The 26,880-nt window shown below is 46.1% G+C and overlaps 1 protein-coding gene across 4 annotated transcripts; it reads right to left on the reverse strand.

Annotated features, from left to right (window-relative positions):
- Nucleotides 1-4,281: 4,281 nt before the first annotated feature.
- Nucleotides 4,282-24,939, reverse strand: ugp2b (UDP-glucose pyrophosphorylase 2b). 4 transcript variants are annotated; one of them, XM_023842371.2, is made up of 10 exons: nucleotides 24,788-24,939; nucleotides 19,791-19,918; nucleotides 18,144-18,251; nucleotides 13,225-13,410; nucleotides 12,146-12,279; nucleotides 10,313-10,610; nucleotides 9,099-9,296; nucleotides 6,660-6,902; nucleotides 5,814-5,918; nucleotides 4,282-4,698 (listed from the first exon to the last, which is right to left on the reverse strand). In XM_023842371.2, the coding sequence occupies exons 1-10, from the start codon at nucleotides 24,816-24,818 to the stop codon at nucleotides 4,591-4,593; spliced, it is 1,539 nt and encodes a 512-aa protein (XP_023698139.1). In that variant the 5' UTR covers nucleotides 24,819-24,939; the 3' UTR covers nucleotides 4,282-4,590. The 4 variants fall into 4 exon arrangements, with proteins under 4 accessions (XP_023698139.1, XP_023698158.1, XP_023698166.1 ...); XM_023842390.2 differs by lacking the exon at nucleotides 24,788-24,939 and adding an exon at nucleotides 24,034-24,253; XM_023842398.2 differs by lacking the exon at nucleotides 24,788-24,939 and adding an exon at nucleotides 24,030-24,253.
- Nucleotides 24,940-26,880: the final 1,941 nt, after the last annotated feature.

Genomic DNA, 26,880 nt, shown 5'->3' on the forward strand with positions numbered 1-26,880 from the left:
TGTGTTTCACGTCAGATGAGGACGCATTGACTCTGCCTCAACTTCGGCTAAATCGAAACCATCCCCATGTCCGTGATTATTATCCATCTGAAAATGTTTTGCTCAAGATTCTCCATTGCTGTCTCACCGTGTAAGGATGCATCGGCGCAAACGTTCCTGTGCCACACCCAACATGGCTGCCGCGAAATACCGTTTCTTCAAGGCCACCGTGCAGTTTGTGATGAGGTGGTTTAAAGTTAATAGCTGTGGATCGAAGCCTGTTCAGCTTCAGCTGATTGGAAACCCAAAGTTGTCAGTGAGGCGTAACCTGTGCAGAATTGTGTATTTTTGTCATTATTGCTCATATTAGCTTGTTAGCTGTAGATGTGAAAAAATTAGACCAGAATTGGTGTTTTTTATATTCTTAATAATAAACTATAAATGGGGGGTAGCTAAGTGGACTAAACCTCTGTGCCTGTGGTCAGAGGGTCAGTGGTTCAAGCCCAGCCTCAGCATGGATGCAGGTCCCTTAGTGAAGTCCTTCATCCCCAGCTCCCAGAGTAGCTGCCCCGCCCGCCCGCTGAGAGCAAGATGGGGGGGGGGGGGCAAGAAGAAAATCCCAATTATTATAAGAATATCAATTATAATAATGACACAGACAGGTTAGAGCAAGCTTGGCAGCACTGCCCTCAGACCTGGGGGGGGGAGGTGTGGCAGGCTTTGTTCAGGGGCCCAAAGACATGACTGCTTTGCCAGACTCAAACCTGCAACCTCCTGCTCACAGGCCCAGCAGCTCAGCCCACTGAGCCACAGGCTCCCTCTCCTGTGCAGAAGGGCCTTCATGAAGTGCTGAGAAATTCTGAGGGTGTTTTGGGGCAAACAAACAGCCTTGAAACATTTTCTGCCAATTTCGATGTTGATTGTTCTGCATTTATCTAATTAATTAGCAAAAAAGCAAATTTAAACTATGAAATGAATGCTTCCCTGGACAGACTAGGGATCACCATGGTCCTGGGTTTTTGTGGTCCTGGAAAATGTGCTCATTGACAGACTTCTGCACTGAAACACAGCCAGGACTGTTCGGACACTAAAGCTATGTTTATGGCTACCGCCAGACTGGTAAATTTACAGCGTCAGTACCACGAGCGGCCACAAGGTGGAAGCAAACCTCACAGCCGCGCACCTGCGTCCCGGTTTTCGCTCGTCCTCTATTGAAACACCCGTAAGAAAACGCCTGTGAGGTCTCCAGCGCTCCACACACGTCAGCTGACGTCAGCTAGACACGAGGCTGCATGGACGGCTTGGAATGCTGCTATACCCTCGATTCCCCACCGATGCTGCAGCCTGTAGGTCTGGAATACCTCTGCTAGGTGGTGCTTCAATTACAGGGACATCTGTCGTAAAATCAGCTTGACGTTTGTTAGCCATGCTTGGCTTTCAAAATTAAAATTTCCCAGTCAAGCATGGCTGCTGTGTGACCAGTGTATTGCGGTTTCTTTTTTTGCAAAAATTTAATTGACTATCCACATGGGGTTTTTCCTTTGGGGAGGGGGGGGGGGAGGTAGCAGAGCTGGTGGGACGTGCCTGTTGCCTAGCATTTATGACCCCATACATGCATGAATGCATGTGAGGGGGACGTTGCCCCCCCCCCCATTCTGCTCTGGACTGTTTGTTGCGGGGCAGCAGTCCACCTCCTCAGGGTTTAGACAATCTTCTCAGAACGCGGAAGCTTCGCCTGGAGGCAGAGATTTGCAGACGTGGGCAGGAGAGCACCCCCGCCGCACTCGGGTCACGTAGCACCAGGCCGTCGGTGCCTTTTAATTACGACCAGCTAAATAACAGCTGGGGGGCAAAACCTCCTTTGAAACCAAGTGATCTGTTTCAAAGGGCTTCCCTTTCTCTGCTGAGATCATCGTGACTGGAGATAAGGCTTCTGAGACGATGCAGATTAAAGGTTTTTTAAGGAGGGCAGATCAAAGTTTTCTGATGCCGCCAGTTAAAGGTCAAAGCTATTACATCAGCACCTTGGCACCGGGATATGAAAGACTTTTATAAGTTGGATAAGATGGATGTTTAAGATCTTAGAGCTCTTTAAATATTACTTTCTTACACTTTTCCTTCTGTCATGGCTTGGCCTTGTCTTTTATCTGTTCATACTTCGTTGCACACGTTATCCACTGTTCACTTTGGATTGCCAATACTTCGGTAAATACAGCGTGAAGAGCGTAAATATTTTGTCACTCCCTCTCCTCCACAGATGACCTCATGACTTTCAGAGCTCGATTGCAGCTCGGGGCATCCGATTGGCCCGCTACGTCTTCGTTGTCCTCCTGTGGTAGACGTTCGGCAGCCCACGCTGAAGATCGGGGAGTTATTGCCGACCTTCTGCGGGACCTTGTGCTTATCGGTTTCTGACTGTAGCCTGCCCCTGGCCTCGGTCTGGGAGAGCTCGTCACGAGAGAAACGGCAGCATCCCAAGACGGTCCTAGGAAATATCGAAAAACCTCTGACTTTGCCTCTGAACATCCGAGTTGGTCCATCGCCTGCACTATTTGGCCCAGTGCATTGATCATGATTCCTGGTTAGAAGCTGAAGGTGGCCATTAATGCTCTTTCAGCGGAATCGACCACGCTTGTGAATCTTAACCTATGTCAACAGGAACTGATACTAATGGGGGGCGGTGTGCAACTCAGCAGGTGCTGAGCCGACGATCAAGAGCAGAGGTGGAGATTTCAGGTCCACAGAGTACAAATCCAGGCCAAGATTTTGCTTCAACCAACCACTTCAGTATTCTGTGACTCTTTATACTGAACTGGTTGGTTGAAACAAAATCTTGGTCTGGATTTGTAATCTGTGGACCTGAAATCTTCACCTCTGATCAAGAGGCCACTGGTTCAGATCCCAGCTTTGGCAGGCTGATTACACAATAACCCTGGTTTTTCCAGGGCCTGACTGAACCTACTTTCTCAAAATGTGTCACGTTGGATAAAAGCATTTGTTAAATAAATAGTATATAAAAATGCAAGCGTGACATTCCAAACGGAAAGGCAGAGACCTACAGAACAGCAGTAAAATCTAACCAATAGGATTCACCCCTGTGTCAGCCAGGTACCACAGAGTTAAGTGCTTTCTGGAGTGGATACGGTGCAGCTAGCAGAATACTAATCCAGCCTTTCAAGGGATACAAAGGCTAGATAAATGTATTTAGCACTTTTATCCACTGTGGAGTGCAGGCGTTATTGTGTACCTTCAGGTAAATAAAAAGGGGTCTCTGAAGCAATTTCGACTCTTTTGTGTATTAAGACGGACAAACAGCTGGATTTGTGGCAGACGTTCAGAGAATGAATGTTTTTCTACTGCGCTTTAGGCAAATAAGTGCTGCCGTTCGCCGAGCAAATAACAGTAACAGGAAAGTGGATTTTTTTTTTTTTTAAACACAAAGCCGTGTTACACAGTGTGGAGGTTTGGTGTGGAGATTTCCCTGGGGCTGGGGGTTTGGGGTCTTTGAGGACCAGTGCGGTGGGTGTGTGGGCTGGTTCTTAACCGAACAGACGCACACAGCTGTGGACTTTGTCACGGACAGCAGGCACTTTGCATTTTACATTTTATTCATTCATTTGACGTTTTTGTCCAAAGCGACTTACAGCAGAGAGAAGGGTTATGATTTTTTTGAGCTCCCTGGGATTTTCGAATCGGTTTGCAGAAGGTTTGGACGACTCCACGGCAGAAATTTGCACACTTCCTTCTGTTCTTTCCAGGACAGATCGTATAAATATCGGTAGCGGTGGATCTCTTCGCGTAACTCAGTCGGAGGCCTCCGTAGTCTTTGCTGCCTATCTGTGAGACGCGCACAGCCCCGTGGTAGCAGGCACTCGGACACGCAGTCGTCAACGATGCTGAAAATCGCTTCGCTCAACCCTTGCGGCTACACGGATTCACAAAGCATGAACCAGCCTTAACGGAGGTCCTTAGACCTTGGAGCAGATCTCATGGGCGGCGGTGAGCGAAAACAGGTCTGGGGCCCAGCTGTTACCGGACGCGGAGAACCGCTGGTCACGGTGAGACCGCCGCTGCTGAAAAGACTCATCGCTGGGACACGCGTGGCTGACATCCAAGGGAGCCCTGAAGGACGTCGAGTTTTTGGACTTTAAGAATGTGAAGGTGATGTGGAAGGATGAGTGACATCATGCACAGAGAACTGTCAGCGGTTTGGTCGCGGAATCAAAGCAGCGATCCAGTGCGATTTACTTTCTTCCTTTTGTCGACCTTAAACGCATTTGAAAAGACGCACAGCGGAAAGACTGAATCTGTATTGCACTTTATTCTGGTTTATCGAAGGCAAAAATGCGACGCACTGCCTTTAGAGGGTGGGGGACCTTTAAGGACCTTTACAAGGGTGTGAAAATGTCACATCCACCCTAAGGGGTCCGACGGGACATGTGGTTCACAGAGAAGCGATCGAACACAAGGACGACATTGACACAAGATCACGATGGGAGCTCACAGCACCCACTTCCCTTCACAGTCAGGCACGGCCAATCACGGGGGCTGTCAGCGTGTCATGTGACCGGGCCATCCGGTTGGTGGCAGTAGAGCTTTACAGTCGAGGCCTCAGTGATCCAGGATGCGCAGGTTGCCAGATACAATCTTATTCTCCAGCATGGCGCCTGCTGGAATGTCAATGCGGTCTCCATGGTTGGCGATGATGATGACGGTGCCCTGGAATGAAAGCCCACCAAAACTCAGAATGTATGAACTGTGCCCCAATTCACTCATGAAAGGGAATTCAAATTGGAATGACAGGAAGAAGAATTTAATCAATTTCAATTCAATTAAAATTCAATGCAATCACACAAACACAGGAATGCAGGAAAACAATCGTACATTAGGATTACTTTCTAGGTGGTAGAAGTAACATACTGTAACATACTGTGCAAAAGTCTTAGCCAAAGGAAATCATGTTTAAATGATCTTTATGTTGGTGTAAAAGTATATTATGTCTGTCAAAGTGTGTCAACTTTGCCATTTAAAAACTTCTGCTAAAATCACTCCATTATTTCCTCGACCACTAGCACACCTTGTATAACTAATCAATATCTCATTGACTTATTTAACTAATTAATGTAATTAATATAGTGAGCTGATGGTGATATTTGATAAATACACGGAATGGCTGAGGTGCCCCTGAAGAGAGCTTTGGGAGCTGAAGCCGTGTTCATCTAGCCGTCCAGCAAGATATCAGTGACTTTTTGGAGAACAGAAGGAATCAACTAATTTTTGTTGCGTTACTCTTAATTTGCATATATGTTCTAATGCTGAACTGTGTTTTTTGTTCTGAACAACTTACTACCCCGATAAACAGCTTTAAACTTTGATTTTCTTTCGACTGCCTAAGACTTTTGCACAGTGCTGTATATATAGTCAGCTTGTATATGCACTACGGAGTGAGTATATATGTAGTGAAGGTATAATTTATATTTGCATGACTATGGAGAACATTCTAACAGCACACGTCTGGGTTATGTTGAACCTCCGAGTCATTTTCCAAGGGCACATATTTTATTTGTTTTTGCATATTTAACTCTTTATGTTGCATTAGCATATTTGAGGCTCTCTTCTCTCGTCTTTTGGATGGTAATGTGTATTGTTATAGCGGCACCTACACGATGTACGGACATTTATGTGAATTTAATTACATATGAATTCATTCAACATACTAAACTTTTACTTCCAATTGAAAATGCGCATCCCGTTTGGAACCGCAATTCAAAATTCAGTTCAAATTCATGAAGGGATGCAGTTTGGGGGTGACGTCGCTCCGGCTGCCCCCTTACCTTGAGCGAGACATGCTTCCCGAAGGTGACGTCCCCGGAAACGGTCAGGTGGTCCAGCTCCAGCACGTCGGGGATGCTCTCGAACCTCGTCAGGTACTCCTGCACCTGTAGGCCGCCGAAACGGGAACGTGAGTAGGTGGAGTCATTTGGGGATCCAACGAGAACGACTCAAGACAGGGAATCGACTAGAAGCACCTTGGTTCTAAACAGTGTTTCTGAGGAACATGGTAAAATCCTTATGCCGCATTTGCAGGGGAGGGGAAGGATGCATGAGGGACAATAAGACAAACGGCACCGCAATACAGGACAAAAGCGACAAAAGATGGTGCCTTAAATGGCTGCGTGACAAGGTGCTTTTCTTAAATCCTCAGAAAAAAATTATACAAGCAATTAAAAAAACCTTTACGATAGTTTGAACAGAAAGCATCTAGGTAGCTCCGTAACGCACAAAGAACGAGGCCCACAATGAACATCGAAGGTGTTGGCCGAGCAGGTCGAAACCGGCTGGATCCAGCTCGGACGGCTGTGGGGAGAGAGCTTTTTGATGTCAGCCGACTTGTTCCTACAGCGGCCCGAATGCTGCTCGGCGTGTATCAATATTAATGTGGTCTGACTATTATTAATGTGCTGGGGGAGAGTGGATGGCCCCAGCGGGTTCTGGGGGGGGCGGGTTCCTGCTCTAGGTCGGCACTCGCTCTCTCCGTGGCTCAGCCAATGCAGCTCCCGCCGTTTCCGCTTCTCTGCTATTCTAGATCCCATCATGGTATTGGAAAGGCTAGCAGTCAGTCCTAGTATATCTCCTAGTGTAGCAAGGAGATGCTGAGGTTGTACGGTGGTTCCCAGTACCTTGGTGAAGGAGCTGCCCAGCTTGATGTGGGGCGTGGTGGGGAACTCCCTCTTCTGGCTCATGGTGAGGGAGCCGGCCTCCAGGCTGTACAGGTTCGACATGACTAGCAGCAGGTCGGACGTGGTCTTCACGGGCAGGAAGCGGCTGCGCGGCACGTTGATGCCCAACGCGTTATCGAAGCACTTGATCGCGGCGCCCACGGCCGTCTCCAGCTGAACCACGTTGAGGCCTCCATCCAGGGTCTGGCAAAGGGGAGAAGATGTGTGCAGAGGTGGGATAACGGCCTTGGATGTCAAACAGGTATCCCAGGAAAATCATGACAGGAAGATGGCGGAATTCCATCCATTTTTACTTATTTGACTGACACTTTAGTCCAAAGCAACATGGGTCAGACAATTACTGGAGCAACTGGGGGTTAAGGACCTTGCTCAGGTGTCCCAGTGGTCAAATCACTCTACCAACCCTTCCCAGCATCCCAGCATCCCAGCACACCATGCCTGCCATCTCTCAGGAGCTACCTTTGGGCTAGTGAATGATTTATTTGTGGGCTGGCAAGTGAGGAGACTTAGTGTGCAAATGACCTTAGCTGAATATTCAGTAGTTGTGGAAGAGCTAAAATTAGCAGAGCGAGCAGCGCTTGAAGGTAGGAGATCCTAATTTGCGCTGTGGGTGAAGGGGAGAGCAGACTCTTGTCACAGAGGCTGCAACAGCGCTGGGATTTAATTTCCTACTGTGTTCAGGGGAGAGAGAGTCTAGGGGCTCAGCACTCAACAGTGGAAAAAACACACTTTCCAAATATACTGCGTTTGTGGCAGTGGACCGGTTCCTGTCCAATGAGCCAATGAACTGGGTTGATGGGGGGTTTGGAGGAGACGTTGCCAATGTAACTATAAGGCAAACAAAATTTTCAATGGAGCATGAATTCACTGCGACTCCAGCCGTCTAGCGAGAGGGTGAATGACTGCGCTGTGAGTCACATGGCTCGACCTGGGCAGCCAGCCCCCCCGTGTGTGTGTACAGCACCCGCCCTCCAGCAAACCACCTGTGGGCTTCTGTTTATTTAGCAGCCCATCATAATAACGTTACTCTGATGACACAGAATTTAGCTCTATTGTTGTTCTAGGCTGAAAGCGTTTCCAATGGCAACGCAGATGTACCTTAAATGGCGACGCGGTCATCACTGGGGCCCCTGACCCGGAACCTCGTCTCCAGGCTCTTTCTCATTTGGACATGGTGGACTGTGAGGACAGACTCTGTCCTCCAAGCAATCCCAACAGGGGGTGTATACAGGGGTGGGGCCACAGTGGCACTGGCCATAGCTGAAAGCTGATTGGCTGCCAGAGTGCCCCCTCGCCTGTCACTCACCAATTTCAAAAATATCATTGGCTATCACTGAGGTTGGCCCTTCTGCTAACTGGTGTGAGACATGGAACGCCGATGCCATGGGAGAGTTTGGTAGATGCCGCATTTAAATGAGCTGTATCATGTGCCCCCCCCCCACCCCCCGGGGCCTCTTTGTGGTCTCTGGCTGTCGTGTGCTTTAGGGGTCCGTCACCAGTCCGTTGTAAGAATAGTGTCTACATGATGTAATTGTAGGGTGGTGTTCTGCACAACCCCCCCCCCCCCCACCCCCAAGGGCTAAGGCACAATTCTATTAAATAATTGTTCATTTTATGGTACAAGAACAAAAACCATAAGGAACATCACTTGCATCCCTGTCATTTACCGGTACTCCTGGTCTAACACAAATTCGGTTTAAACAGCAGGGTAATTCAGCTTGAGTGACGTATTCAATAAACATCTCAGTGCAAGATAATGAATTAACAGCTAAGCTGGAACAGACCCAGTTCGGACAGGGAGCTGGACTGGGAATGAAAACCACTGATACAGATGGATGTCTGCCACCCCCACCCAAAGTGGTCCGTCTCTGGCACATGAGTCTTTTAACCTTGTTCCTGGTAATTCTCCCCAGCTGCTCACTATTCTCGCTCTCTAAGTATACTGGTGTATACTGGGTTTGTTTTGATGGTAGAGTGGGAGCCTCGTCTCATTCAGCGGTCAGCCAGCTCACCACAACACCCCACTACCCATCCATCACCGTATCCAGGGTCGCGGGGGGGGGACCGGAGCCTATCCCGGGAACGACGGGCGCAGGCAGGAACCAACCCTGGGTAGACGCCAACACACCGCAGGGCACACACACACACACACACACACACACACAATTACCGATTAACCCACCACGCACACTTTTAGACTGTGGGAGGAAACCGGTGCCCCCGGCGGAAACATGGGGAGAGCATGTGACCTCCACACAGAAAGGCCCTACGCCCGACACAGGGACCGAACCCCTAACCACCCTGGTCAAGCAGAAAGGTCCCCTTCCCCTGCCTGCCCTCCCCCAAGCCGCCTAGACGTCTCCCCGTGCCGCCTCTCACCTTGGGGTTGACGATAATCTCCATGTCCATGGCGCTCCTCTCCTGCAGCCGCTTGATGGCAGCCAGCGAGATCCACAGGTTGTTGGTGTTGAAGATCTTGAACTTGCTGACGGACTTGAACTCGTCCACGTGGGCCTTGGGCACCTGGGCGATCTCCAGCAGCCGCAGTTTGCCGTCGTACTGGATCAGCGTGCCGCCCTGCGACCGGGAGAGCAAATGCCGCCAGCTGAGTTCCCATCATCCACCTGGGCCTGATCAGGTCATCCCTGGCGTGCGGCACTACGTCCTGAACAGTGCCGCTCTGTGTGTATTGCTCGGGAGAGTTCAGCAGGGACGCGCCACTTAGACAAGAAACGTTACTCTCATGTCTTACGGCGCCCCCCCCCCCCCGCGACAGCTCTTTGGGATCGGACTGTTTGAGGAGCTGCATGAACAATGACCCAGACAGCCTTTGGGGACACGCTTTGTCATCAGTACACAATGCAAAAGCTATCCGGGGTGACCTGCGTAATCTTATACATGCAGACCACGATTCTGAATGCCTCCCATTCACGCTGCTCTTCCTGTATTCAGACATTTCCTCGTTCTGCTGGGTTACTCATTTGTTTACCGCTTTTCAAACAGCCCGGTGGGTCAAGACTCTGGGGCCTGTTCCCGTCCTTCCGGGCGAGAGGTGTCTCACATTTAACCGTCTCTAACCGACATGATAATCGAAGCAGTGCTTCACTGTCACTCCACCCTCTCGCTCTCCACTCTGAATAAACCACCTCTTTATTTTACCCTACATCCCAGGTCAGACTCCTCCACTAACTTCCTGCCCTTGATTACGCCCTCATACCACCCCCTCCCAGGCAGACAAAAGCTCCTTCACTAGACTTCATGTCATGTCTTCTACAGTGCCATCAAATATAAACACAAGACCCATGCGATATCAGTCACCTTGGCTTGGCTACTTGACTGTGGTAAATGATAAAGAACTGTGGCTATTTTTTAGTATTATTTTAATATATTTTATCTACGCATATCAGGCTCTCAATTAATATTATTTTGCCTACAACGACCCGTCTCCCCGCCCCCCCATAAATAGACCTTTGGGTCTGCTGGTAGTTTTAATTTTCTAGTTAACGCTATAGTTGGCTAGCTGAGGAACCAGCAGCAATTTTCCCGTATTCCTGCTAACAGGAATCTTAATCATTCTCCTTCATGTTTCTCACCTTGACGTCGGCCCGCGTCTTGTCGGTGACCTCCATGACGAACTCGCAGCGCTTGCCGTTCGGCTGATTCACTAGGTGGTGCAGGATATGCAGATCCACGGTGGCGCCCAGGTTGTCGATGTTGGACACGAAGATGTATTCCTTCCCTTCGAGGATGAGACGCTCCAGCAGACCCGAGTTGTAGAAGCTGGCGTAGGTGTCGCCGTGGCCCGGCGGGTACCACGCTTCTGCGTTCTCGCCCATCATGCCTAAGTCTGTCGCCACCGGCAACAGGGACTCCTTATTGATCCGCGGGTACCTGAGGAGGGGGGAGGGGGGCACGTTTGAGTTATTTCCGATGGGAAGACCTTGGTCAGAAGAAAAGTGTGGGGGAAAAAAAACAATCCTTCAGGCGCTGTCACAGAAAAACAATGTGTGGGAGCAGGGGGGTGGGGGGGGGGCGGTACGTCAACATAATCATACGTGTTTAAAGTGAAAGGGGAGGGGTTCGGGTGGTGGATGTCATGGCAGCAGGGATTATGGATCAAACTGACATTAAAGCCATTCTTTGGTAGATGGGGAAACAGAAAGGGGTGAGATACGAGAGTGAGGGGTGAGATACGAGAGTGAGGGGTGAGATACGAGAGTGAGGGGCGAAATTAAAACACATGGTCTATGGGCTTCAAGAACAAACTATTATCCGTCCGTCCATCCATCCATCTTCTATACCCACTTGTCCTATACTGGGTCGCTATCATTTATTCATTTATTTACTTGCTTTATTGGCGATCAGAAAGCAGGCTGAGATACCTGGAGCAATTGGTGGCTAAGGGCCTTTTTCATGGGCCCAGTGGTAAAAAGACTCTGGTGATGCTGGGATTTGGACCACAGCCTTCCGATGGCGGGATCGGCGCCCCTGAACGCAGAGCCTCGCACAGCCCCACTAAAAAAATGAAGCTCAGCAAAAGGAATGTCACCTTTACTGCGCTACACAGTCACTTCTAAAATCTACAGATGTCCTGCTGGGGAGGGGGGAGGGGGAGGGGACGCCTCTCCAGGGGGAGTCAAAGCGACTTCGCCGCCAGGGTCCGTCTGCATAGCTAGTCGCTGCCTCTACTGCGAGCAGGTAAGTTATTTTTATCCACGAACTGTTAAACCCACAAGGCGGCAGAGTTTGAGGTAAATTGAGCTTGTACGGCCCCCCCATCTCCAAATGAAATATTAATTCCTTCCCATTATTGCGGTGGGTTCTCATTAATCCTTAATTGGCTGTTACTCCTCCATGGCCGTGTGACACAGGCCCAGAGTGCTATCCAGCTCAGGTTGGTAAGACCAGCTACAAAGGCTCGGGTTCCCCCCCACGGGCCGAGGCCAATGGTCCAGTCTGTGTGCTGGGATATGCTAAGTGGATTCAGCCTCAACACCACTGACCTGTTTAGTCTTTGTGGTTCTGGCCAAACCAAATATTAGAAATACAGCAGCACCACTAAGAGCACCGTCTGACCAATTGCCTTGAAGTCTGATTAATCATGAAAGGCTTCAGAATATTATACAGGGTGTCTGTTGTTAGTTAATCGGGATCTGTACTATGTTAGTTACAGTGGGAGGGGTGAAACAGGTGGGGTGTACCACTGATAAAAGTCAGAGGGGAGGCAAGGTTGAGGAGGTAATGTGTAAATTTATTAGGTGAGATTAGAATCAGGTATTGCACTGGTGGTATTTACCAATGGCATGAGTCACAAATGTGGTCTTTATCACAGGGTAACAATGAATGAGGAATGAACCGTTTAGAGGCTGTTTATACCACTGAGAAAATGTTGGGGACCAAAACAGGGAATGATGGATGGTTTGTACCTGCTCTGGTTGAAGGTGTGGATCTTCACCCTGTGATGCGTGTACTTCTGCAGGATCTTCTTTGTGTCTTCATCCGTGTTGAAGGAATTCATGAGCACCAGCGGCACGTTCGTGTTGTAAGTCTTGTTCAGGTGCTGTGAAGGGAGTTGGCATCGCAAGCAAGCATGATTAAGTGCTTTTTCGCCGATACTGCAAAGGTTTTGGTTTGCACTGCCAACTTAGGCGTGACAACGGGTGACAATATTTGAAGGTTTGAGCCCCGATGCCGAGCAGTTCTGGAGACCCTCTTCGATGGACGTTTTTTGAAGTTGCGTTACATGACGGGTCAAGCGATGTTTCTTCATATCGGAGGGAAAAATGTCACAAAAGGTTGTCCTACATGTTTCAATAGATAAAGGTAAAATATGGGTCTTAAATAAACAAGTCCAATCATCTACTTTTCAGTTAAAGATTTGTCCAGTGGAACAAGCCTCACATCCTTGAAGCCTCACAATTTCATACGTCATCCGTGAAATAAAACCCTATTACTAGCTGATGGAGATAAGCTCAGTAGGCAAGCTGGCTGAACTTTAGATCATTCTAAACCTTCAATCTGCATGTTTCCTTGTACTGAGGTTTTCCTTCTTAATTTTGGGCTGTCACCACCTTACAATGAGTGTCAAAGGGGTTAAAAACGAAAAATCCACCAAAGTCTAACCTTTTTTTTTTTTTTTTTTTTTTTAAGTTGGCATGACTGTGGTTCTGGGGCCGCATGGGCGGACAGCTGAGACAAATGGGAGAGCGTGGGTGCAACAATAATTATGCAGTGGCGGAACCAGAGCAACTCTTGTGGGTTTTCCAATGGTCTAGTTTATCCAGGCTAGAAGACTGTTCATTCATTATAAATGGTAATGGCACATAATTAAATGCTGTTATATACTTATACATTTTCTGTAGCATTCTCTGCTTTATTAGCGCTGCCATATGTCCTTCATTAGCAGTGTCCTGCCTACACCTGCTGTGATTCTTCGACAACTTGGTGGCAATTTTGACATTAGTGTACTGAGTTTGGTGGCCTGTAGGGGGCACCAATACTGTACCTCAATCTGCTGCACAGTCAGGTCCAGGAAGGTGTTCTCATTGCGGACGCTGATGAGACTCTTGGGCCCCTTGCAGCCCATGCTGGTTCCCAGGCCCCCGTTGAGCTTCACCACCGCCAGCTTGTCCAACATGGCCGCCACGTTGTCCGGCAGGCCTTTGGCTTTGATCTTGTCGTAGGGCTGGATCTGCGGTCGGTGGGGTTCAGAGGTTAGAGAGGTTGTGGGTACGTCCAGGGGAGCGTTTCCTCCCCAAGTGGTGTTACCGCAGTCTGGGGGTGGGAGACCTTATGGAGTGACAGGACATTGCATCTCATCCAGATTCTTCTTCTTAGACGACGTGCTATGGATGCTAACCAAATGAGTCGGTGGTGCTGCCTCACAGTGGCCCGGAGGAGGAACAGCAGCAAACAGGCCGCAGTCTCAAGCATCATAGATCTACATCCTGCTGGCACTGGGTCGGGTAAACCTGGTATCTTTTTACACTGGTCACAATAGCTTCGAGAGGTATGGAAGGGGGGGATGTAAGGCTAAGATTAAATACCGAGCTTTACTACTGGATGCCATGTCCATTGATAATGTGTAATCAGATCTACCTCAGGTCGAATGGAGGGACTGGGACTGCAGAGCCAACACAACAAGGAGTAAAACATAACACCACCCCCCCCTCCCAACCCCACGCTATCATGTCTAAGGGCCTGACAAACTGTCCCCCATGCTCTAAACCTCATCTTGTGGGGGTGTTGTGGTGGGCGGGGCATCTGAACTGACCTCTGGAGGCTCGTTAAGAAGAAATACAACTAGTTGCCTGATTTATTTGCTGCAGTGTGCATCCATATTAAAGTACCTGCAAAGGTGGCTCTGTGTGTGTGTGTGGTCATGCACCCCAGCACAGCATTCCTGACGCTCGTGTTCACTGGTGGTCTATCCTGACAGCAATAGGTGTAGCAGGTAATAAAACTGTCCTTTAAACGAGCAGTAAAATACATAAAACTTAAAAATGAATTACAACGGATTGGCCATGTTCCCTCTAGACGTGGGGAGAGTGGATGTGATCACAGCATGGGTGTAGGTTTATTGGGAGTGTCCCTGTAGGGGTAATTTAGCACAGGATGGGGGGGGGCGTCTGCTCAAGGTCCAGGGCAATTTGAATCAGCTTTGTGGAGGGCGAGTGCCAGAGTCTGAGCAGAGCCAAATACAGCTCATGTGTGTTAAATAAAACAAAAAATAAAAAAAAACAAAAGTCTCATTTTGTAAAGCTCAAGTAAATGTTTTGGTAAATGAAATACAACGTGACATGTGCTAGATTCTGATGAATCGCCCTGAATGATGCAACAGGGCCAGCCCCCCCCCCCTCCCTCCCTCCCTCCGTCGCCCCCCTGTGAGCCTGGTTGTGTAATGACAATTATGGGGCACAGTAGGGGGAGGGACAGCAGCTGTCCAAACACAGAGATGCAGAGTCCCCTGGGGTAATGTGTGTGAGCATGAGATGGGGGGGCTGCTGTTTAGCAGATACATCCAGCTATACCCCCCCACACGCGGAGGATGGCCGAGCCCCCCACTTAAGATGTGACCTTCCCCATCACCAAAGGGGCAGAAGAGAGGAGTTCTCCATCCCTTGAGGATGAATAGCACAAGGCCTGTTATTCCCCGCCCCCCACCCCCCCCCCAAAAAAAAAAAAAAACACCATCCTCAATGCTCAGCATTTAACGGAAGCCTTCACCCAGGCGAGGGAAGCTAGGGGAGGGTGTGTAAACGGCAACGTCAGGCTGGGGGGAATCTTCCACCAGGGTGATGAGAGATTTCCCTGTTAGCCTGCAGAGAGTGCACTGGAGGAACTGGAGGAACTGCAGGAACTGCAGGATGTGGACCTGAGGCAGGACTCTGGAACTGCCTAAAATCAGAGAGAACCTCTGACCAAATGAAATAAATAAAATTAAAAAAAAACCACCAAGTGAGACACAGTGGTGACTTACTCTCCAAAGGTGCCCAAACCGGTTTTACTATTTCCCACTGGGAAATTCCATCCAGGACGTGTCACATGACCCGTGCACCATACAGGGTATACAAGTGCCTCACCACCTTGAACTTGACTTTCTACTCCAATATGCACATAAGAAATGAGCTGCACATCTATATGGAGACCCAGGTGCCCATCCCTAGACCTAGACCTGCCTGAGCCGCATTCCTGTTACACGCCAGTCGTCAGAATGCCCCTCCCAACAGCTTCAAGGGCGCCAGTCGTGGGTATGACATGCACTTCACACTAAGTATATTCTCAGGTTTTGGTCATGTGACAAGCTTTACTCCACTGGATCTACTGGTTACTGTAATTCCAGTATTACTCCCTACCTACATTTATCTATTGTCAGGAGCCTGATGTCCTGTATTGTGGGATTCCAGTGGGGGACCAGTAACTGCAATCAGCCACTTTTGTTCTGTGAGTAATAAAACAGGTATCACTGGTTCACAAGGCTTTTGTTTCCTTTTTAAGTTTTGGTGTCAGATTTTGTGATGCTGATCACAGAAACAACTTCAAAGTCTTCACATGTTATAATTGTTATAATTACTGTAAACTCTACTTGTAAAATGTTTAGAACACGGATATTTTACATAACACTAGTCAACAAAGATTTTTTTTCCACGGAACGACTAAGGAGTGTCTTTTATGTACTTTTTAATGCTGATTTAAGAAAAGTGCTCAGAAATTTGCTCTCACCCATAGTGTTTCGGTGATGTATGGCTATATCGATAGAAATAAGGAATTATATATTATTTGCCAACAATGGTCACAGAGTACTGTTAAGTCTGTCATGCCAGAGTTCGTTCTCTCTCTCTCTCTCTCTCTCTCTCTCCCTCTCCCTCTCCCTCTCCATTTACTTCCACCTTACACACTGTCTATGCCAGATATTTGAATCCGGTATAGACATTACTGTAAGAATCACCTGTTTTGATTTAACAAAAAGAAAAAAAAAATTTTTCCCCTAGCAAATGCCCTTCTTCAGGTTCCTACAATTCCCAGCATGCACCTTCCAAGACAAAGATGGTGAAGCCAAGGTGCACATTCAGCGCCGTTCTTTGGTACTTCAAATAAACTACCCTGGACACACGGGAGATTATTTGGCAATAAAAAATGAAACTCAAACTCATTCCAAGCTGGAATTTCCGCTTCAACGGGAATGCTTATATCGGCTGATTCTTGGGCGAAAAACAGAAAAGAAAAGAAAATGCTGATTTATTTTCGTACTTTTCAGAGGTCAGCAACCACGGATGGAGCTTCCCGGTCAGAGCGCCGGGGTCACGAGCCCAAGCCAAACACCGACATATGTCAGGAAGGGGTCCATGAAAAAAGAGCCCTTTTCCGAGGGCGTCAGGATGGGTTAAAAAAATAAATAAAAATACTCCAGTCCGCTACAGGACAGCCGGAAAAAAAAATGAAAGCGACTCTGCATTGATTTTCTTTAAATGGACATCGATAACAATTTCACTCAGCCAGTAGGTTTTCCCTGGAGGTTTAAACCTGCTGCAATAATGGAATGGATGGCGGGGGCGAGGGGGGGTGGGGGGTGGGTGGAGTTGGGGGGCAGCATATTGGGAGATGTAGGGAGAGCCATGACAGCAGGTAAAGACGTAAGGAAGATGGATGTCTGACACACTAGATAAAGGAGATAAATATAGCCCACCCCGGGTAAGGGGATCTAAATCCTGCCCCTCCCTCAAACGTGATGGTATGTGACGGCAAAATGACACAAGACCACTCCACCACAGAGACCATCAGCAAGAGACAACCCTCTCTCTCCCCCCTTCAGTTACAGATGGAGAAATAGCACCCAAGATGCCATCACCTAAGGCGAGGACCAACGTCGTTCACGCAAAGAATCTGACTCTAATGCATGAGGGTGGAGGTGTGGAAGCTGCTTCCAGGTTGACATGCTGGAACAAGACGACGAGTCACCAAGATGGGGGACAGGGAACGATAGAGCAACGAAAGGCAAGATCAAAGGTGCCCCGACATGTTTGTGCCTCTTGACCTCTGCCTGTCCCTTTGCTCTTGCAAGTTCCTCAACGGTGAACTCCAACAACCAAACATCTCTTGCTCTTCTGCATGCCAAGCGTCGCCCACAACTGTGATACACCCATTCAAATACACATACCTTCACATTCATCTGATTAGTGTCACTCGAGTTAAGAAACATTCCAGACAGCTGGAGGGAAATGAATCTCAGATGTCCAGTGTAAACGCACAAGTCTTGCATATCTGCTGGGCTGGCTATACTACCTTCCGCAGTGCCTTAGGGGAGGACTACATTCCTGAATCAGAAACCAAGTACAACCTGTTTCCAATGTATTTCTGATCTACCGTGAATAGAGAGTGGGCTGAGCATTCCGATAAGTCAACGCTACGAAATGGAGGCTACAGAATTTGATGGACCGCCACCGTTGAGATCTTCATCCATCTGTTCTTCCCTTGTCTTCATTGCCCTACTAGTATTCTCCAGGTGAAGGTGCAACGCTTTTCCATCCCTTGGGCGCCCCCTGCCCTTCCCCAAGTGCATTACTTCCTGGCACCTGGGGACCTTGTCTGAGGTGTGGGTCCTAAATACCCAATATATCAAGCCTAAGTGGCTGGGTGTCATACTGTCACACAGAAGAATCCTCCAGCATAATGGTTTGCCTTTGTTAGAACAGGAATGTCTTCCTGTTTTCCAGGTCCAGCTTATTGCCCCCATCTCACCACCCTTTCTACCCCACACCTAGGAACGGACCATGGCCACATTCGGAATTTACTCAGCGCCTTCATGTGGAGAAACTCATGTACAGAAAGGGAATGTTTACTGGCCAAGTTGATCGAGGTGAGATGAGTTGGGGGGGGGGGGGGGGGGGGGGGTACGACCGAAGAATGTAATTGATTGATACTGACCGAGTCCTCAGGAGGCCTATTAATCTTGGCCCAGTTCACTGATGGACCCTTCTCCTGCAGGAATCTGTGGAACAGCTTCTTGAAGCCTTCAAAGTTCTTCCTGGAAACCTGGAACAGGAAGCAGCAAAGGGGACATCAGGCAGTCAGGTGAGCTGAGATCAGCGCTTTCACTGTCTGTACGCTTCAGACCCTTTAATAACGTGTCTGTTCTACCGTATTTTAAGCACAAAGGCAGAGCCTTGACAGGAAGACAGGTAGCGTAATAGCAGAGTAGCGTAAAGCATGACATTCTGACAAATGCTCAAGCGCGAGGCATCGCTGAAAGATGGATGTACCACCGTACCATAATTGTGCAGGCAGAGTGACACTGTAAACGTATCTGTCTATAACTGTGAGGCGCACATGAAAGATTGTTACACAAATAAAAGATACACACGGCTCAGCGAGTAGGACTGTCTGAATCTCCAACTACAATCTCATCTCCGCGGTGTGGGTGGAGCTCGTAGGTTAGCCAGTGTGCCAAAATAAGGGTGAAAACTTTTTCAAAAACCTTCTGAAAGTTTTATAGTATATTATTCATTCTTATAATATTTACATAACAGGGTGGAAAGTGGCAAAGTTATCTAAAACTATAACATATCACAAAATTCAAAAAGCTCATTACTAACGCAGATCTTGGGGCTGTTGTATTCCCACCATAAATGATGTCACTTCCTGGACCATAATGTCATAAATGGACTGGCTGTTATTTAAAAGGACAGTACAGCAGAATAACAGGATGGAAAGTGTTACTGAGGATGCAAAAATAAAAATAAAAATCAAATCTATGACATACTAAAGCAGCAGTATTAAGACATCTCGAAAATGTTATAAATAATTGCCAGGTTTTTAAAGCAGAAATTAGTGCCCAGCACTAGGACATAGCAAAACAGACATACTGATATGAAATGACTTGCATTGAAATTTATTTAGAACAGAATATCTTTGTCATTGCACTTGTACCACGAATCTCCCACAAATAAAAAGAATAGTAATTAATATCTAATAACTAATTCCGGCATTTACAATTTAGCAATATAACATTTTATATTACAACATATTTCCTAGGAATTAGAGCTGCTTAATAGGCAAATACTCCCATTGCGAAATGTTGGATTACACCTTGGCAACTGTTGATGTGTCATAAAAGTTAACAAATGTCCCATTTGGTGTTCTGTCACAGGATTCTTTTTCCCTGTTGTAATACAGCAATATAAAAGCTCTGCCGAGTCCCATCTGAGGGGAACATGAGGTGGGACGAGAGAAACCGCGCTGACGTGGGGCCCGTAGCGCGCGAGTCGTTTCCGCGGGCGACGAGGCACGCGCCTGGGAGGCCCGACTGGAAAACTGGAAACATATGCGCGTTCCAGAGGCTGGATGAATAATATTTGAGCTGATGCCTTGTTCCTCATCATATGCCACACTCAAAGGACAAAAGCAAATTTGCTGTGGACACAAGACAATCATTCTACTGGTGACTTTGGACCCTATATGTTTAGATAACTAATTATGGCCCTTTTTTTGTTTCCTGGCAACAGGGATGTTTTTGCTTGAAGGGCCAGGATTCATGAAAGGGGACCTCCCCGAACATTCTGCAGCCACACCCACCTCCACGTCAGCCCCCTCCGACATGGAGAGCAGCCTCTCAAGCTCCGTGTCCATGGAGGCTTCTAGCTGTTGCCGCATCTCTTCCTGGAACTGGGCCATCCTGCTCCTGGGGACACCTTTACTCAAACCTGCGGACACACCGGGGGTCAGAGAGTATGTTTAGAAACATTCTATTCTAGAATTTCTCGCAAGATGCCACCTGAGGCTATGACAAAGGATGCATCAACCCTCCTAATTAACTGACAACCTTATGCACGGAGACGTACTGTGCATTGTGTTAAGAAAACTTGTTGCCTTCTAAATGTCAAAGAATCAATGTAGGAAGGGCTCATTGAGAAAATTACAATAGGCACGGCATTAACCTTTGTTAGCACGACAGCCAGTCCATTCACATACCTCATACAAAGTCTAAAAATAAAATTCACTGCAAAGACAAAAAACTAAATTTAGTCACTGCAATTGGTGGCTGCAAGTGCATGAAGACTCAACTTGGAACAAGCAAAACTTTGATTTTTCATGGGTTTGTGATGATTAATCCTACTAACAAATTATTTATTTATCAGACTCTTATCCGAAGTGATGAACACTTCTGGAGAAAAACCGTCAGACAGTGACAGTCCCTCAAAAAGCAGGGAGTTAGGGGACTCAATCAAGGGTCTAAGGATGAAGTCACGCTGTTTACGGTTGTGCAGCATATCGATAACATATCGTATCATGATTATGAACATTCATATCGTCAGTACTTCGAATATTGTGAGTATTGTGATGTGGCCCAAACACTCGTTTCCTTGGATAATTAACAGTTATAGTGCATGATTTTTACACATCAAGGTATGCATCTGCTATTGGTGTAATTTATCATTTTACTCGTCACATACTCCATAACTATTAGTAAAACAATTTGGTGATCAAACTCAAAACCACCCGTCATATTTTACCGTTTTCTATATTAGTATAATTTTAGAATATTGCGATGAATATCAATACTGTAAAAAATACCGGAAAATGCTGTGATATTTTTAGGGCATACCACTCTGCCCTAGTCAAACCCATTCCCTGGTGTGAACAGTGGCGAGGCATTCCGAGAAAAACCTAACAAAATGGACAGACCGCATTCTCGAGTGTCACGCTCTACCAAAAAAACGGCTTATTATCATGATTTTTTTGAAATTACATTTCAGTTTGTAGTCCATTCAATTTGTTGCCTTTTTTCATGTTCTGAATCTGTTTAATTGTCAGCATATAATTATCGATATTGTTTGATATTAATAAAATAATGACAAAATATTCCACCACATTACCCAGACCTAAATCTGCTAACCCTTCCGATCACAGTCCCAGCATCTTAACCCACTGAATCACACACCAAGCCCCAGTAATAATATTCTTGCACCGCCCAGAATTTGCTCGTTATTCCCTCGATTATCAGGCAGGTTCCTTTAACACGTCACATAACTATGCTTGCTAACTCACATAAACTGTCAGGAAAAAACCACCAATTTGTACCTTTGAGGATTCAATTATTTGTCATTGGGGATGCCAATTGTACCCTAGTTGTAGGGTAATTTAAGGTACAGAAATGGACAAAACTGTACCAGGTTTGTACCCTTTTTCTGGCAGTGCACGCCGGAGGCATTAGTAATGGCTGATGGTATTGTTCAGACCCCCTCTTTGGGTCAGCATCCCCTAACTCCTCCTCAAAATCCTTTCCATTTCTTTCCAATGACACTTTGTTTTTTTTTATGTTACAGGAGCTTATTTACCACAGAAGAGTCATCTTCAGCGTTGGAAATAAGAGCTTTAGAGCAAGTCACGTTTCTTAACTTAATCTCACTCTTTCCATTCACTCTCTGCATTTGCCGATTTCTCCAAGTGACCTTTAAAATACAGGAGCCCTATAACTTCCGATTCTAACAAGAACTGTAAATAACCATAACAATTTCGTGGCCTTTCCTCGTTAAAACTAATACATTCGTAAACCAAGTAGTATTTGGTTCAACTAGTCATGGATTTTTGTATTATTAAACGTCGATTCGATGCCAGATTAAATGTATTGCGCTTCCCTAAACCCCCATTGCTCTAATGCACCGAATCACTCCTGGAAAACAGACCTGCTCCGTCCAGCGATCTGTTCGGTAAATAGCGCAGTGGTGGCTAATTCACTAGGAGCTCTATTAGAACCGGACTCCGAAAGCACAATTGGTGCCCAAACCCAGAAGAAGCGCGCTTACCTTTACAGGCTTTAATGGCCCCGGTGGCACTAATGGCCCAGGGTCCAGTGACACAAGCCAGCCGTAACGTGGGACACGAACGTAGCCTCTGCAACACCTAAGGGGAAGTTCCCGATCCAAACGGAACAGAAAAGATCTCTACATCTCTACAGGTAGGCTATAGATAATAAAAGCCCTGCCAGATGCCCTGCTTTTTCAGGGAAAGCCAGTATTGCATGAGTTTCGGAATAACTGAATGCATGAATGCATTATAGAGTATATTTACATCATTCAAAGCATGTATATCCATCCACAGCGTATGTAATGCAACGTTTCAGGGAGCCTGAAGCCTGTCCGAAGAAGCGCAGATGAAGGGGACACACTGAACGGGATGTCAGCGTAAATACCCAAGGTTACCTTTTAGAAGATTGACTACAATGTCGATCTTGCATAGAGGTGTTATAAGGTATGTGCTCATAAATTCATAATTGCAAATACAGTACGACAGTAAATGAATAGACCGGCGGGAGCAGTTACGACGGCTGAACGAGATGAGGAATTTTCACTTCAGAAGGGAAACGAAAGCATGAGGGGGGGGTTAAGGGGGCGATGGAGAGCCGGGATGCCTTATTAAATAAGATATAAGAAGGACGAGGATGTATTCGCTTTGCTTAAATAAATATCTTCTGTAAATACTGCACTAAGCTGCAGAAAAACAGGCACAGGGTTTTTTATATATAACACGCTAAAATAAAAAGATAAAATGATACACATAAGTTACAGGGAAGTTAGATAAGGGTGCACTGATTAGCCATCTCTGGCGCATGCAAAAATATTTTATTTATATATATATATATATATATATATATATATATATATATATATATATATATATATATATATATATATATATATATATATATATATATATATATATAAACACACACACACGTCTCAATACGATGTCTTCAGACTTGTTACAAATCACTTACTATATAGGAGAATACATGTGATCCCTACATTGGTTACCCAGAAGACACATCGGTCTGAAAAGTTCACATAAACGTAGTATTTTTTCTTGTTTTAAAACAAAGACTTACCTTCCATGTAAATAGACATCTCAAATTTCAGGCGTATTTCCGCGTTTTAACGAAATATTTCTTTATTAAATCGCAACTATCCGACGACCTGCTTCTTTCCTTCGGTCATACGTAACTGGCACCATCCAGGCAACTTTTTAAAAGTCCACATGCGAGACAGGAAACAAAAATCTTCATTTTGACAACATGAAGTAATAAGTAGCTCTCATTGACGTGGGGGGGGCGTTTTACTCACTTAAAAAAAGATTCCCCTCCATTTAGGGTGTAGATATCGGGTTGACAAATCTGCATGGACAAACAGAACTACTTCGATAATGCGAATATTTTTCTCTCCTCCCACTTGAGCTAGAAAGGGGTGGGGGGTGAAAAGGCGAAACGACCTTGCGAAACAGGCCGACGGTCCCAGGGGGGCGCGCACCTCGCAAAGCAAACACCTACGACTGATTTATGGCTCCGCAGTTCAGCCCATTTTGAAGCAGCATCCCAATCTCTACCTGCAATCGGGGGTCTATCATCGTACCCCCATTTCCCCCCCTTCTCCTTCCGCGTATTTAGGGCGCCCAGTAGTGATAAACACGCAGAAATCCCCGTTTCTCCCTTACTGCGCCTGGTTAATCAAAAAAGGCACTTTAACCAGCTTAATGGTCCAGGAAGCACTGGAGGTTACTGGGATTGGCGGAGCCTCGGACGTTCCGGGCGTGTTATCATAATACAGGGCAGCCCCAGGCAACCAGTTAGCCTGCATTTCTGCTTAGCTGTTAGCATCAATAGGGAGAAAACACCATGCGCATCATCATCCTACATCATATCGATAAGTCAGATCATAATTTCCAGGAAGGGAGCATAAAAATCATGCAATTCCCATTTGTCATTCCAGCCTGCAAACTTACTAGACATTTAGAAACTGCCATTTTCGGCAGTGTACTTACCTACCTTTTAAATACTGTATTCAGCCGGCTAACCTAACTTCCTTATCCGAGTCCGGGATGTCCTGTTCAGATAACTACGTCGAGGCAGCAGGCAAAACGAAGGATCATTTTCAAGTTTTGCGAGAATGAGGCCTTTTTCCTTCCTTTTAAAAGAACCTTAAACATTTAAGGCGTCCTCGATCTTCTGTCGCTTTGCAGGATGCACTCTGGCGATCGAGGGCAAGCCCAAGTTTAATACTAACACACGCGAAGATTTCGTATTCTAATTGGCTGTCACACAGGGACCTTCAGATCTATTGCAGTGAAAGTGGAGTGAATCAGTTCGATATTTTTCCATCCATTGATCACTTACAGTACTTATCCTGGTAAGAGTTGAGGGACATGGATTGGTGGAGAAAACCCACGAGGCTGGATTCAGACCCTCAACATTGCGGGAAACAGTGATACCAAATAAATTACTGAACCACCCTTTTCTATTCGTTAAAAATAAATTTATGTCCATTTAATCGTGTTTTTATTGCTTTACTGCAGTACTTCCATGTGATCCACAACATTCAGATTCCAGGTACTTAAAACAAATATGTAAACCGGTTTACAGGGTAATACCTCACATACATACCTGTGACTCATTATGCATGTATTTTAGTTTCCGACTCCAAGAACACAGAAGATGCATTGGACAAGTGTCTTTTCAACCCAAATCTGTAAGGTTATATATCAAAAATACAGTAGTGAAATAAAAATATTCCATACTATACCTGAGTTGGTTATTAATATCCATCCATCCATTCACAATCTTATAACCGCATAATACGGTCGCGGATGGTTAATAATATGTATGATGCACTATGATACACCTGAAATATACTTGTTTGATTTTGGCCCACATTAATCGATTCAAACTTTTGCCAATAACGGACTGTTGTTGATTTTTATTAATGTATCTATAACAGAGAACTCGAAAAACCGGGGCCAATGAAATCTATCCATGCGTTTTCTGCACGGACCAATCAGCACACGGGTACATCCTCGGTTCATAGGTATACAAGTAGGGCAGGAAACTATCGTCTCTCTACCACCACTAATTATCTTAAGCTGCAGCCAGCCAGTGCCGTGGTTCATATATATTTTGTTTTTGATGAGGTTTGCAGCACATCACCCTGAACGCCAAATACAGGCAAGAAGCTAAATTGTGTTGCGATGGTCTTTCGAATCGCGCATGAATTCGTCATGTGACTGCGACGCAATAAAACACCCCCGATAAAGAAACGTGTGAGTTTGAAAAACAAATTAAATAGGAGACGTATGTATAAGTATTGGTCTTTTAAAATTGTTTATTGTAAGCGCAACACTTTATGATTTGTATGTACTGGTAGGTGTACCTTATTTATGTTGTAACGATGCAGACATTGCATGTATTGTAATTCGTGCCTTTATTTCAAATTTGAAATTTGTGATGACTGCCGAGGGATGACTTGGCGTGAACTTTCGGTGGTCAAAGTAATATCGTCACACGTGAAACATCAACTTAGCACTTTCTCTTCGTAAAGATAAATTACAGTTTATGCTCGTTACATACACGCCCATTGATAGTAAGAACCTCGTTCGGTACGACTGCCTGACCAATCACAAGAATTTATGTTTAACGACAACCAATCAGCGTCTTACACACATACACGCATATTATTTGTAGGGACTGTCCATTCGTTTCCATGGGTATAACCCCAATCCTCATTATGACAACTTTAACCCCTACCCACCCCTAACCTCAAGCATAACCAAACACAACACAAGAATTTTTAGTTTGTTGATTGCAGTCACAGTTTTTTAAAAAAACGTCCCCACCGCGTAAGAAGTTACAGGGTTTTATTACATTACGGGGAAATTTGGCTCCGACAATGTAATAATTACAAAAACACATGCACATACACCACCGAAAGTACAATTCGAGAAACGTGTTTCCTTTTCCTGAATAATGGGGATTAAGGGACCAAATAATTTTCAGTAGCGCTAGTGCGACACCATGTGGAAAGTAATGGAATGGCTTTACAATAACCGGTATTCAATACGAACACCAACGGTGGCCTGCGAGTAGCACCTAGGGGGAACGTGTACCCCGAATATTTAATTTGGCTTCATTTACACCCCCTATAAATTGACTTTTGGCATTGAATTATTATGTTTTGTCCCTCCCAATATTAAACTCTCTCTCCCGGCCATTGCTTACTACCCTCTGCAAGATGTTCCAACACACATTCAAATGTCATTCAGTAATGTTTCACAAATAAATAAAGGAAAACTGCTCATGAGACTGGAAAATCAGAAAGCTTGTAGTAGTGTTTTCATTGAACGCTAGACAATCCATCTCCTAACTGCCTATACAGTACAGTGTTGCTGGGTGCTTGGTGCTCAGGAAGCACCTGGACGCCATCACAGTCGATTGCAGAGCACAGACACTCACACACGGGGAAATTCAGAAAAAAAACAGTTCATCAAACTGCATGTCACTGGACTGTGGGAGGTACATCTATGCAAACTCCATACCCACAAAGCAGGGGAAGATTCAACCCCCCCGGACTGAACGTGTGAGGAAACGGGCTCCACTGCTCCACAAATCCTACATCGGTGTGTTTCCAATCCTTATAGTCAAAAGGTGTTAAAATCAAACTTACAGCTCTTTCCATAATCTGTTTGTAAGATGTGGGGGGGGGGGGCATGGATTTTTTAGAGGAACCTCAAGGTTAGGAGAACAATGTCTCATTGATAGACTTGATGGCTTTGACCTTGATCACAATTTACACCTTGCTTTTAGTAAGCAGGTCTGGGGGGTAGGTTCTTTTCTCCCTACTTG

This window comes from Paramormyrops kingsleyae, chromosome 3 (assembly GCF_048594095.1).
Source record: "Paramormyrops kingsleyae isolate MSU_618 chromosome 3, PKINGS_0.4, whole genome shotgun sequence".
NCBI lineage: Eukaryota > Metazoa > Chordata > Actinopteri > Osteoglossiformes > Mormyridae > Paramormyrops > Paramormyrops kingsleyae.